Source organism: Oncorhynchus mykiss, chromosome 8 (genome assembly GCF_057628025.1).
Source record: "Oncorhynchus mykiss isolate SJ-2025 chromosome 8, ASM5762802v1, whole genome shotgun sequence".
Classification (NCBI taxonomy): domain Eukaryota; kingdom Metazoa; phylum Chordata; class Actinopteri; order Salmoniformes; family Salmonidae; genus Oncorhynchus; species Oncorhynchus mykiss.
The window spans coordinates 92,079,859-92,094,620 of NC_143029.1; the positions used below are offsets into that span (position 1 = coordinate 92,079,859).

Sequence of the window (14,762 nt, forward strand, 5' to 3'; positions counted from 1 at the left end):
TGTTGCTTCTAGAACAAGACGAGTGTTGCTTCTAGAACAAGACGAGTGTTGCTTCTAGAACAAGACGAGTGTTGCTTCTAGAACAAGACGAGTGTTGCTTCTAGAACAAGACGAGTGTTGCTTAGGGTTAGGGTTGAGTTAATCCGTGTCTGTTCATCTCACATGCCGAGTTAATCCGTGTCTGTTCATCTCACATGCCGAGTTAATCCGTGTCTGTTCATCTCACATGCCGAGTTAATCCGTGTCTGTTCATCTCACATGCCGAGTTAATCCGTGTCTGTTCATCTCACATGCCGAGTTAATCCGTGTCTGTTCATCTCACATGCCGAGTTAATCCGTGTCTGTTCATCTCACATGCCGAGTTAATCCGTGTCTGTTCATCTCACATGCCGAGTTAATCCGTGTCTGTTCATCTCACATGCCGAGTTAATCCGTGTCTGTTCATCTCACATGCCGAGTTAATCCGTGTCTGTTCATCTCACATGCCGAGTTAATCCGTGTCTGTTCATCTCACATGCCGAGTTAATCCGTGTCTGTTCATCTCACATGCCGAGTTAATCCGTGTCTGTTCATCTCACATGCCGAGTTAATCCGTGTCTGTTCATCTCACATGCCGAGTTAATCCGTGTCTGTTCATCTCACATGCCGAGTTAATCCGTGTCTGTTCATCTCACATGCCGAGTTAATCCGTGTCTGTTCATCTCACATGCCGAGTTAATCCGTGTCTGTTCATCTCACATGCCGAGTTAATCCGTGTCTGTTCATCTCACATGCCGAGTTAATCCGTGTCTGTTCATCTCACATGCCGAGTTAATCCGTGTCTGTTCATCTCACATGCCGAGTTAATCCGTGTCTGTTCATCTCACATGCCGAGTTAATCCGTGTCTGTTCATCTCACATGCCGAGTTAATCCGTGTCTGTTCATCTCACATGCCGAGTTAATCCGTGTCTGTTCATCTCACATGCCGAGTTAATCCGTGTCTGTTCATCTCACATGCCGAGTTAATCCGTGTCTGTTCATCTCACATGCCGAGTTAATCCGTGTCTGTTCATCTCACATGCCGAGTTAATCCGTGTCTGTTCATCTCACATGCCGAGTTAATCCATGTCTGTTCATCTCACATGCCGAGGTAATCCATTTCTGTTCATCTCACATGTGTTGGTTCTGTTTACTTAACAAATAAGGAACACTCAAAATGTGTGCACTTATAAATCATAACAATTTTAATCAATAAAAATACATCTGTAGACAGAAGTCAAAGATCAAACATCACACATACAACTGATGTCTCTCCTGAGTTCTGCCCCATAGGAAAAGTCCAAGTTGCTTTTGTCATGCTTGTAGTCAACCCCCTTGTGATGTCACTGCATATGTCATTACCTGCTACTCATCAGACCAAGCCCATGCATACACAGCTATACAAACGTGCAAGGGAGATACAATAGTTCCAGTGTTTTCTAAGGCCTCAGCAGTAAATGTCCCCAAGTTGATTTATAGAGGTCTGTCAGACTAGACTCTTATCTCTTCTACTCCCCTGAAAGACTTTGGAACAATTTTAAAACATTATAATGAATATATAAATATTGTTAATCTGTAGTCTATGATCCTATAAATGTAGAGGAGGTGGGGTCCAATAGCCCCTCCCCTTCTATTAATACAACATAAGCATAATCAATTATTAGAAAACATCAATCATTTGGTGCAGCCCCTATCATGACCCCAATTTGACCCCATCACATGCCAAATTAATCCATGTCTGTTCATCTCAGATGCCAAGTTAATCAGCAATGGAAAGTGGTTTGTTGACTAATGGAACTCTTAGTTGTGAGGAGACGCATGAAGGTCTCTCCCAACCCACCTTAATTAGAGGGTATGCAATCATGTTTGACCCTATTTTTACAATAACCACATTTTTTGCAGAAAAAAATAACTCACTTAAACTCAATTTCACACTGACTTGATCTTGGTCAAAATGTATATTAGAAAGGACGTATGATTGTTTTGAATATGTTAATTGAAATGAAAATATTAAATGATTTCTTGACTATTGGCATTTCTATTAAGCTTCTTACAAAAGGCTACTATAGTATAATACTGTTTAACAGAGTCCAATATCAATGTAGAAAAATAAATTCTTTATCCTCAGCTTCTGTCTCCACTCCCATTGGATGGCAAGTCGAACGCAGAGGTGGGTGTAGGTGGAAGCCACTGTGTCTGATGAGGCGTTGGTCTTTGAGGAGAGAGGTCCCTCCCCTCTGACCATCTCCTCCAATGAGTTTTGAGAATGAGGTTGAGGAGAGAGAGGGTTCAGTGAGAGAGGTCTCTCCCCTCTGACCATCTCCTCCAATGAGTTTTGAGAACGAGGTTGAGGAGAGAGAGGGTTCAGTGAGAGAGGTCCCTCCCCTCTGACCATCTCCTCCAATGAGTTTTGAGAACGAGGTTGAGGAGAAAGGGTTCAGTGAGAGAAAGACTACGTGAGAAAATCCTTTTCAGACTCCTCGCCTCCTTCTCAAAACCCATTGGATGAGAAAGCCAGAGGTCCCTCCCCCTCTGACCATCTCCTCCAATGAGTTTTGAGAATGAGGTCGAGGAGAGAGGACTCAAGGAGTATGCAATTGAGATCCCCCCCCCCCAATTTACAGATTTGTTTCTCACTCCATTCCTGAAGGCCCCCCAGGGGGGTTGAGAGACCCTGCTATAGACATCAGACGGCTAGCAGGGCAGTTTTAGTCGTTGTCCGTGCTGGATTTTGTGTCAGGGCTCGTTGGACATCATCTTCCTGTTGTGGGTAGGGAACACACTGGACACAGCTGGTAGCGCCCCCTGGTGTGCTTCCACAGAATGCAGCTGTCGAAGGAACGACCTGGGGTGGAGGGGAGGACGAACAAGGGGGGTGAGTCCCAATTATCTCCTGAAGTGTATTCACTACTTCCCACAAATATAAAAGCATTGTATTGGTGGAGGCTTGAGCTCGTGGCAGTTTCCACCATATCTCCGATACCAGTCGTTTGCTTTCAAATCCGTGAGGAGAAGTGCACACTTGGTGAAGAAGGACAAGTAATTGGGACACGACTCGAGGGTTAGGGTACATGTAGTATCATTAGGACAGTGGTAAGTAGTTCTAGTTTGGGTCAAAACATGTGCAACCTAAACAAATAGATCAAGGTTATTGACAAGGGACAAAGTGAAGGCTGGCGAACACGATTCAACAGAGGAATAACAGCAGCCAGAAACACAGTGAAGCCACACTAGACTGACCTCTACTAAAACCCTCCAGACAGACCTCTACAGACAGACCTCTCTACTAAAACCCTCCAGAGACCTCTACTAAAACACTTCAGACAGACCTCTCTACAGACAGACCTCTCTACTAAAACCCTCCAGGCTGACCTCTCTACTAAATCCCTCCAGACAGACCTCTCTACTAAAACCCTCCAGACAGACCTCTCTACTAAAACCCTCCAGACAGACCTCTCTACTAAAACCCTCCAGACAGACCTCTCTACTAAAACCCTCCAGACAGACCTCTACTAAAACCCTCCAGACAGACCTCTACAGACAGACCTCTCTACTAAAACCCGCCAGACAGACCTCTCTACTAAAACCCTCCAGACAGAACTCTACTAAAACCCTCCAGAGAGACCTCTCTACTAAAACCCTCCAGAGAGACCTCTCTACTAAAACCCTCCAGACAGACCTCTACAGACAGACCTCTCTACTAAAACCCTCCAGACAGACCTCTCTACTAAAACCCTCCAGACAGACCTCTCTACTAAAACCCTCCAGACAGACCTCTACAGACAGACCTCTCTACTAAAACCCTCCAGACAGACCTCTCTACTAAAACCCTCCAGACAGACCTCTCTACTAAAACCCTCCAGACAGACCTCTACAGACAGACCTCTCTACTAAAACCCTCCAGAGAGACCTCTCTACTAAAACCCTCCAGACAGACCTCTACAGACAGACCTCTCTACTAAAACCCTCCAGACAGACCTCTCTACTAAAACCCTCCAGACAGACCTCTCTACTAAAACCCTCCAGACAGACCTCTACAGACAGACCTCTCTACTAAAACCCTCCAGACAGACCTCTCTACTAAAACCCTCCAGACAGACCTCTCTACTAAAACCCTCCAGACAGACCTCTACAGACAGACCTCTCTACTAAAACCCTCCAGACAGACCTCTCTACTAAAACCCTCCAGACAGACCTCTACAGACAGACCTCTCTACTAAAACCCTCCAGACAGACCTCTCTACTAAAACCCTCCAGACAGACCTCTCTACTAAAACCCTCCAGACAGACCTCTACAGACAGACCTCTCTACTAAAACCCTCCAGACAGACCTCTCTACTAAAACCCTCCAGACAGACCTCTCTACTAAATCCCTCCAGACAAAGTTTCCACTCATTGATCATTCCTGCTTTTTTGTATATCTGAAAGGGGGAGGGGTTATAAAACATGGTAATTTAAAAGCCATCAAAGACCAAGTGGTGATTATTGCATTTTCACAGACCATGTAACCAAAATACAAATACCAGGTCTGTGTGAATGCTTCTCTGCAGGTACCGGGTCTGTGTGAATGCTTCTCTGCAGGTACCGTTTTTTTTTCAACTGGTACCTGGGACCTTCAGACGAGTCTTGTGAAGCTTTTGGGCAGGGTAGCCTAGTGGTTAGAGTGTTGGACTAGTAACCGAAAGGTTGCAAGTTCAAATCCCCGAGCTGACAAGGTACAAATCTGTCATTCTGCCCCTGAACAGGCAGTTAACCCACTAGGCCGTCATTGAAAATAAGAATTGGTTCTTAACTGACTTGGCTAGTTGAATAAAGGGATTAAATAATAATCCTAGAGCAAAACAGACGACGTGTTCCTGAGCCCTTTTCCAACAATGCAGAGGTTAAAAAGTAAGAAAACAGGCACCCACTTATGGAAACTCGTATCAGATTGCCTAATGACCCTACAGCTTTTTCGAAAACATGCCACGGATGTAACAGGATGAAACTAGGCTATAGATACGTGCAGTTTGGGTTGCACTCGGTTGCATTGCAGTTGCGTATGAAAAACGGTGCTCCGCCCTCCTCGGTAAACTATCCTATCATGTGTGTCCTAATGTTATATTGGTCCGCGTTTACTGCGAGCTGATTGGATGAACCGGACCAGAGTGGGCAGGGGATCAGCAGAGGTTATAAAATGCCAGCCCTCATAGACGTTCGCTGCTTCTCGAAATAATCAACATCCGTTCAACAAAGGCATCGAAACGGCGTCAAGGCTGGACTAACACGGACAATAACGGGGTAAGCTAAATGAAATATCTGGTTTTATTATATGACATAAAGTTTGGGTTATCGACCGTGACGAATATGTTCCAGTTGTCAAGAGTTGAGTCAACTTCAACCCTATTGTAGTCTAGCTAACGCGGTTAGCCTAGCTAGCTAAAGTTACTGTTGGTGAACCTGACGTGTTTTTAAAAACAATGGAAGCTCAATGGACGTTAGACCTAGTTCAGTCTCGATACCTCTTTGGGTAATGTAGACATTATCAATGCGCTTTCACAATTTTTGTTGTTGAAAATATCAAGTGTTTATGTTAACTTTTGTTTCATTTCAACTGTAACGTTAGTACACAAGTAAAATTTGAATGCTCTACCGTGTCCACTTGACTCGGTTATATCAGCTAGTGACCAATGTTTTACTGTCTCACACAGGAATCCCGTTTATAAATGAGCACTTAACCATCCAACAAACATCTATGTCAAGACTGCCAACGGACCACATCTAGCTGCCGTGTCTTCTGTCTCGCATTGGACCACAGTGACAGTGCATACCTAATCTAAAGCAGAGTATCGGTTTAACCAAGACCGACGTCCACAATGGTTCAGAATAAGAATAACACCCCAGAAGTCACTGGCTTCCACCGCTCTTTTAATGTGAGTTGCTGTTTTTGTTTGTCGTTACTGCTTCTAAAAGTCGTTATCCAAATGTGTTGCTTAATTGATTAAAAGTATTGAAGAACCGACCTGATTCAAAGGCTGGAGGAACATGCATCGCATTATTGTGAACGGATGTTGCTCAGTCATTGCACGTCTTCTGTGTTAATTTTAGCCCAGTCAGTCGGTATCCAAGAAAATGCTATTTCAGTCAGTGACAGCTAGGTATGTATACTTTCTTGGGGAGAGAGCAGAAGTGTAACTGTGGTGTCTCACGTTGGCCCTAGCCCAATATTAGACCTCCTAATTAATTAATGAGACAGGGTATTAGACAGGGGTTCCAATTTGTTTTGCCCCACAAACCCATTTTCATATCTGAAAGTTCTTGTGACCCCAACCATGTAAAAATGTTTTGTAATTAACAGCCAATGTTTACTTTTATATTTGGGGCTATGGCAGGCAATTGAAAAACATAAAAAAAATACGAGGTCAAATCATGGTGTCAGTGATCTTCAGGTCGGAAAGTCGGCGGTCTAGAAAGAGGCCCGAGTTGGAATTCCGAGTTGGATGACAAAAAGTATATTCCCAGTTGGAGCTTGTTTGTCTTCGGGGGTTCACAGTAGTCTGCATTAATGTTTAGAGGTGCCTTTGAGTCAGGAACTAAACTCCTCCATAGTGACAAGTAAATGCATTCGGTCTCATCACAGCTCGACCAGCTGTTTGATTTTACTTACAGGGATGTCAACCGAGCCAGGATCACAGTCAAATGGATTGGGAAGTAGGTCCCAATGTGCTCTTCCAAGCCTTGGAGGTGAGCAGTCATCACTGGTGTGGGACACGTACCGATGTTGTTTTCTGTTAGAAACGTGCACAGCCGAGGGAAGGAGGCAAACCGAAACGTGCACAGCCGAGGGAAGGAGGCAAACCGAAACGTGCACAGCCGAGGGAAGGAGGCAAACCGAAACGTGCACAGCCGAGGGAAGGAGGCAAACCGAAACGTGCACAGCCGAGGGAAGGAGGCAAACCGAAACGTGCGCAGCCGAGGGAAGGAGGCAAACCGAAACGTGCACAGCCGAGGGAAGGAGGCAAACCGAAACGTGCACAGCCGAGGGAAGGAGGCATGGTTTGCTTTTGAAAGAGTCTCTCCTATAAGAATTTTATCCTCTGAATCCACTGATTCGGTCACTCATCTGTAGAATGTTTTTGTATTTCCCCTGCGTGCTTGCGTTGCGTTTGTTCAGGTCCCCAAATATCCCTGTTACATAGGCAAGGGGACTCTCTTTTCATTACACAGAAAGTCAAGCAAGTTTTTAATATATATTTATTTAAAAACATCTATTGTGAATGACAACAGTTCCTCTAGCAATGTGAACATTTTTCCAAGTCTCCTCGTCGATAACAACCAAGCCTCTGTGTGAAATGGAATATGGTCATGCTCTGATCCCATATGGCCACATAGTTTTGCAAACAGGCGCGCAGTGGATGTGTTTTGATGTAGTTTACAATCCAAATTACCTGCCTCAGTATATTATCCTCTTGAATCTAGGGGGCACTATTTTCATTTTTGGGAAAAAAAACGTCCCCAAGGTAAACGGGCCCTCGTGAAGAGCATCCCCCTCAACATGTACCGTGCCCTCGTGAAGAGCATCCCCCTCAACATGTACCGTGCCCTCGTGAAGAGCATCCCCCTCAACATGTACTGTGCCCTCGTGAAGAGCATCCCTCTCAACATGTACCGTGCCCTCGTGAAGAGCATCCCCCTCAACATGTACCGTGCCCTCGTGAAGAGCATCCCTCTCAACATGTACCGTGCCCTCGTGAAGAGCATCCCCCTCAACATGTACCGTGCCCTCGTGAAGAGCATCCCCCTCAACATGTACTGTGCCCTCGTGAAGAGCATCCCTCTCAACATGTACCGTGCCCTCGTGAAGAGCATCCCCCTCAACATGTACCGTGCCCTCGTGAAGAGCATCCCTCTCAACATGTACCGTGCCCTCGTGAAGAGCATCCCCCTCAACATGTACTGTGCCCTCGTGAAGAGCATCCCCCTCAACATGTATTGTGCCCTCGTGAAGAGCATCCCCCTCAACATGTACCGTGCCCTCGTGAAGAGCATCCCCCTCAACATGTACTGTGCCCCCAGAAAGGGTTTTCAGACCACTTGACTTTTTGTTACAACCCTAAGCGCACAGCCAAGACAACGCAGGCGTGGCTATGGGACACGTCTCTGAATGTCTTTGTGGCCCAGCCAGAGCCCGGACTTGAACCCGTATGAACATCTCTGGAGAGACCTGAAAATAGCTGTGAAGCAATGCTCCCCATCCAACCTGAGGGAACTTGAGAGGATCTTCAGAGAAGAATGGGAGAAACTCCCCAAATACAGGTGTGCCAAGCTGGTAGCATCATACCCAAGAAGATTCGAGGCTGTAATTGCTGCCAAAGGTGCTTCAACAAAGAACTGAGTAAAGGGCCTGAATAGTGTTTTTTTTTCAGTTGTCTTTTTAATTTGACAAAAATGTCTGAATCGGTTTTTGCTTTGTTATTATGGAGTTGTGGTTGTAGATTGATGAGGGAAAAAACGAATATATTTTAGAATAAGGCTGTAAAAGTCAAGGGGGCTGAATACCTTGTGAAGGCACTGCAGAGCAAACAAAAGTCAATGCATGGGCATTTCAGCCCTCACAGCGAAAGTCCATTTGGACAGCTTGAGTCGTTCGGTCAGTTTCCTCTTGACTGCTAACAATAACTGTTAGATTAAGAATTTATGCTTTCTGACAAAGGTATTAAGGTTAGTCATTGGACCATACCCCCCCACCCTGTCAGAACCATTGAGCAGGTAGGTTAGTCATTGGACCATACCCCCCCCACCCTGTCACAGAACCATTTAGCAGGTAGGTTAGTCATTGGACCATACCCCCCCACCCTGTCACAGAACCATTGAGCAGGTAGGTTAGTCATTGGACCATACCCCCCCCCACCCCCCCACCCTGTCACAGAACCATTTAGCAGGTAGGTTAGTCATTGGACCATACCCCCCCACCCTGTCAGAACCATTTAGCAGGTAGGTTAGTCATTGGACCATACCCCCCCACCCTGTCAGAACCATTGAGCAGGTAGGTTAGTCATTGGACCATACACCCCCCCCCCCCCCCCACCCTGTCACAGAACCATTGAGCAGGTAGGTTAGTCATTGGACCATACCCCCCCACCCTGTCAGAACCATTGAGCAGGTAGGTTAGTCATTGGACCATACCCCCCCCACCCTGTCACAGAACCATTTAGCAGGTAGGTTAGTCATTGGACCATACCCCCCCCCACCCTGTCAGAACCATTGAGCAGGTAGGTTAGTCATTGGACCATACACCCCCCCCCCCCCCACCCTGTCACAGAACCATTTAGCAGGTAGGTTAGTCATTGGACCATACCCCCCACCCCCCACCCTGTCACAGAAACATTAAGCAGGTAGGTTAGTCATTGGACCATACCCCCCCCACCCTGTCACAGAACCATTTAGCAGGTAGGTTAGTCATTGGACCATACCCCCCCACCCCCCCCCCCCCCCCACCCTGTCAGAACCATTTAGCAGGTAGGTTAGTCATTGGACCATACCCCCCCACCCCCCCCCCCCCACCCTGTCAGAACCATTTAGCAGGTAGGTTAGTCATTGGACCATACCCCCCCCACCCTGTCACAGAACCATTGAGCAGGTAGGTTAGTCATTGGACCATACCCCCCCCACCCTGTCACAGAACCATTTAGCAGGTAGGTTAGTCATTGGACCATACCCCCCCACCCTGTCACAGAACCATTTAGCAGGTAGGTTAGTCATTGGACCAAACCCCCCCACCCTGTCACAGAACCATTTAGCAGGTAGGTTAGTCATTGGACCATACCCCCCCCACCCTGTCACAGAACCATTTAGCCGGTAGGTTAGTCATTGGACCATACACCCCCCCCACCCTGTCACAGAACCATTTAGCAGGTAGGTTAGTCATTGGACCATACCCCCCCCACCCTGTCACAGAACCATTTAGCAGGTAGGTTAGTCATTGGACCATACCCCCCCCCCACCCTGTCACAGAACCATTTAGCAGGTAGGTTAGTCATTGGACCATACCCCCCCCACCCTGTCACAGAACCATTTAGCAGGTAGGTTAGTCATTGGACCATACCCCCCCCCCCCCACCCTGTCACAGAACCATTTAGCAGGTAGGTTAGTCATTGGACCATACCCCCCCCACCCTGTCAGAACCATTGAGCAGGTAGGTTAGTCATTGGACCATACCCCCCCCACCCTGTCACAGAACCATTTAGCCGGTAGGTTAGTCATTGGACCATACCCCCCCCACCCTGTCACAGAACCATTTAGCAGGTAGGTTAGTCATTGGACCATACCCCCCCCACCCTGTCAGAACCATTTAGCAGGTAGGTTAGTCATTGGACCATACCCCCCCCACCCTGTCACAGAACCATTTAGCCGGTAGGTTAGTCATTGGACCATACCCCCCCCACCCTGTCACAGAACCATTTAGCAGGTAGGTTAGTCATTGGACCATACCCCCCCCACCCTGTCACAGAACCATTGAGCAGGTAGGTTAGTCATTGGACCATACCCCCCCCCCCCCCCACCCTGTCACAGAACCATTTAGCAGGTAGGTTAGTCATTGGACCATACCCCCCCCCCCCCCACCCTGTCACAGAACCATTTAGCAGGTAGGTTAGTCATTGGACCATACCCCCCCCCCCCCCCTGTCACAGAACCATTTAGCAGGTAGGTTAGTCATTGGACCATACCCCCCCCACCCTGTCACAGAACCATTTAGCAGGTAGGTTAGTCATTGGACCATACCCCCCCCCCCCCACCCTGTCACAGAACCATTTAGCAGGTAGGTTAGTCATTGGACCATACCCCCCCCACCCTGTCAGAACCATTGAGCAGGTAGGTTAGTCATTGGACCATACCCCCCCCACCCTGTCACAGAACCATTTAGCCGGTAGGTTAGTCATTGGACCATACCCCCCCCACCCTGTCACAGAACCATTTAGCAGGTAGGTTAGTCATTGGACCATACCCCCCCCACCCTGTCAGAACCATTTAGCAGGTAGGTTAGTCATTGGACCATACCCCCCCCACCCTGTCACAGAACCATTTAGCCGGTAGGTTAGTCATTGGACCATACCCCCCCCACCCTGTCACCGAACCATTTAGCAGGTAGGTTAGTCATTGGACCATACCCCCCCCCCCCCCTGTCACAGAAACATTAAGCAGGTAGGTTAGTCATTGGACCATACCCCCCCCACCCTGTCACAGAACCATTTAGCAGGTAGGTTAGTCATTGGACCATACCCCCCCACCCCCCCCCCCCCCCACCCTGTCAGAACCATTTAGCAGGTAGGTTAGTCATTGGACCATACCCCCCCACCCCCCCCCCCCCCCACCCTGTCAGAACCATTTAGCAGGTAGGTTAGTCATTGGACCATACCCCCCCCACCCTGTCACAGAACCATTGAGCAGGTAGGTTAGTCATTGGACCATACCCCCCCCACCCTGTCACAGAACCATTTAGCAGGTAGGTTAGTCATTGGACCATACCCCCCCACCCTGTCACAGAACCATTTAGCAGGTAGGTTAGTCATTGGACCAAACCCCCCCACCCTGTCACAGAACCATTTAGCAGGTAGGTTAGTCATTGGACCATACCCCCCCCACCCTGTCACAGAACCATTTAGCCGGTAGGTTAGTCATTGGACCATACACCCCCCCCACCCTGTCACAGAACCATTTAGCAGGTAGGTTAGTCATTGGACCATACCCCCCCCACCCTGTCACAGAACCATTTAGCAGGTAGGTTAGTCATTGGACCATACCCCCCCCCCACCCTGTCACAGAACCATTTAGCAGGTAGGTTAGTCATTGGACCATACCCCCCCCACCCTGTCACAGAACCATTTAGCAGGTAGGTTAGTCATTGGACCATACCCCCCCCCCCCCCACCCTGTCACAGAACCATTTAGCAGGTAGGTTAGTCATTGGACCATACCCCCCCCACCCTGTCAGAACCATTGAGCAGGTAGGTTAGTCATTGGACCATACCCCCCCCACCCTGTCACAGAACCATTTAGCCGGTAGGTTAGTCATTGGACCATACCCCCCCCACCCTGTCACAGAACCATTTAGCAGGTAGGTTAGTCATTGGACCATACCCCCCCCACCCTGTCAGAACCATTTAGCAGGTAGGTTAGTCATTGGACCATACCCCCCCCACCCTGTCACAGAACCATTTAGCCGGTAGGTTAGTCATTGGACCATACCCCCCCCACCCTGTCACAGAACCATTTAGCAGGTAGGTTAGTCATTGGACCATACCCCCCCCACCCTGTCACAGAACCATTGAGCAGGTAGGTTAGTCATTGGACCATACCCCCCCCCCCCCCCCACCCTGTCACAGAACCATTTAGCAGGTAGGTTAGTCATTGGACCATACCCCCCCCCCCCCCACCCTGTCACAGAACCATTTAGCAGGTAGGTTAGTCATTGGACCATACCCCCCCCACCCTGTCACTGAACCATTTAGCAGGTAGGTTAGTCATTGGACCATACCCCCCCCCCCCCCCTGTCACAGAACCATTTAGCAGGTAGGTTAGTCATTGGACCATACCCCCCCCACCCTGTCACAGAACCATTTAGCAGGTAGGTTAGTCATTGGACCATACCCCCCCCCCCCCACCCTGTCACAGAACCATTTAGCAGGTAGGTTAGTCATTGGACCATACCCCCCCCACCCTGTCAGAACCATTGAGCAGGTAGGTTAGTCATTGGACCATACCCCCCCCACCCTGTCACAGAACCATTTAGCCGGTAGGTTAGTCATTGGACCATACCCCCCCCACCCTGTCACAGAACCATTTAGCAGGTAGGTTAGTCATTGGACCATACCCCCCCCACCCTGTCAGAACCATTTAGCAGGTAGGTTAGTCATTGGACCATACCCCCCCCACCCTGTCACAGAACCATTTAGCCGGTAGGTTAGTCATTGGACCATACCCCCCCCACCCTGTCACAGAACCATTTAGCAGGTAGGTTAGTCATTGGACCATACCCCCCCCACCCTGTCACAGAACCATTGAGCAGGTAGGTTAGTCATTGGACCATACCCCCCCCCCCCCCCACCCTGTCACAGAACCATTTAGCAGGTAGGTTAGTCATTGGACCATACCCCCCCCCCCCCCCCACCCTGTCACAGAACCATTTAGCAGGTAGGTTAGTCATTGGACCATACCCCCCCCACCCTGTCACCGAACCATTTAGCAGGTAGGTTAGTCATTGGACCATACCCCCCCCCCCACCCCCCCCCCCCCCCCACCCTGTCACAGAACCATTAAGCAGGTAGGTTAGTCATTGGACCATACCCCCCCCCCCCCCCCCCCCCACCCTGTCACAGATACATTAAGCAGGTAGGTTAGTCATTGGAATATACCCCCCCTGTTGCTATCAAATGCCCTTTTTAATAAATTAATCAGAGGTCTAATATTGGTTTAATGTTTTGTCATAGAGCTCTATTGCTCTTAATGACACCTCTGCTTCTTCTACTGGCCACTCTTGGCTATGACAACCTAAATATGGCCCGGGCTTCAGGAGAAGGAGATGTTCAGTTTAACCTGGAGGTCAGCCAGGGTCTGAAGAGTTGGTTTGGACTAAATCGGTCCCTTTGCCCGTGGAGCAATGATTAGCCATTCCTGCTGCTTCAAATGGCCTTGTGATGTGAATGACTCTCCTCTAGGCTGTGTCAAACTCAAAGCCTGGTCTGTTTCTGTTCCTCCCTTAGGTCCAAAACCCGTTAAATTCTGAAGATTATACCAAAACAGACTCCAGTCTCCACGAGTCAAACTTACATTTAGATTGTCCCCCAAGACCTGGTAAGTTCCTGGTATCAAAGTCCTTTTGATTTGGGATTTACTGTTTCTGATTTGATTTTCTCACACACACACACACGCACACACACACACACACACGGGCCATCTGACTCGTAGTAACCTTGCTATGAGGATATCATCACTGTGTCTGTCAGTCAAAGTTCAGTCCTGATTAGATGGGTGACGCTGGCATATCAAATCCTACCTCTGCTGCTTTCATCTGCCTGATAACAGAACTACCGTCACAACTCTCCCCGGGCCCGGGGAGAAAACCCAAAACCATCTTAAGACTGAATTCATCGTTAGTCTTCATAGGAGCATCGTTATCTCTGCCTTGGTTCCCAAAACCATCGTTATTAACATTGCACTTGAAAAGGCTTGTAATCTAGCGCCTGCCTCATACCACTCGTAGAACAACGTAGTCGGTCATTAGAAGTCTGTCTCTGTGACCAACGATTACTTCAGAACAAAGTTGCCTACAAATACAAAGTTGTCATATCGCCGCACAATTGATGCAAAACGAGATGACAGTAGGCGGGGATGGCGGTAGGCTGTGGGCGGGGATGGAAGTAGGCGGGGATGGCAGTAGGCTGTTGGCGGGGATGGCGGTAGGCTGTGGGCGGGGATGGAAGTAGGCTGTTGGCGGGGATGGCGGTAGGCGGGGATGGCGGTAGGCTGTGGGCGGGGATGGCGGTAGGCTGTGGGCGGGGATGGAAGTAGGCGGGGATGGCGGTAGGCTGTGGGCGGGGATGGCGGTAGGCGGGGATGGCGGTAGGCTGGGATGGCGGTAGGCGGGGATGGCGGTAGGCGGGGATGGCGGTAGGCTGTGGGCGGGGATGGCGGTAGGCTGTGGGCGGGGATGGAAGTAGGCGGGGATGGCGGTAGGCTGTGGGTGGGGATGGAAGTAGGCGGGGATG

At 49.0% G+C, this 14,762-nt stretch overlaps 1 protein-coding gene across 1 annotated transcript in view; it reads left to right on the forward strand.

Annotated features, from left to right (window-relative positions):
• Positions 1-2,569: 2,569 nt before the first annotated feature.
• Positions 2,570-14,762, forward strand: part of LOC110530894 (MAP kinase-interacting serine/threonine-protein kinase 2) — a 42,973-nt gene continuing 30,780 nt past the window's right edge. The window contains exons 1-3 of the mRNA XM_036986740.2: positions 2,570-5,299; positions 5,710-5,931; positions 13,758-13,848. Coding sequence (XP_036842635.2) covers positions 5,875-5,931; positions 13,758-13,848 — 148 coding nt within the window. The 5' untranslated portion in view covers positions 2,570-5,299; positions 5,710-5,874. The remainder of the gene's footprint in view (positions 5,300-5,709; positions 5,932-13,757; positions 13,849-14,762) is intronic.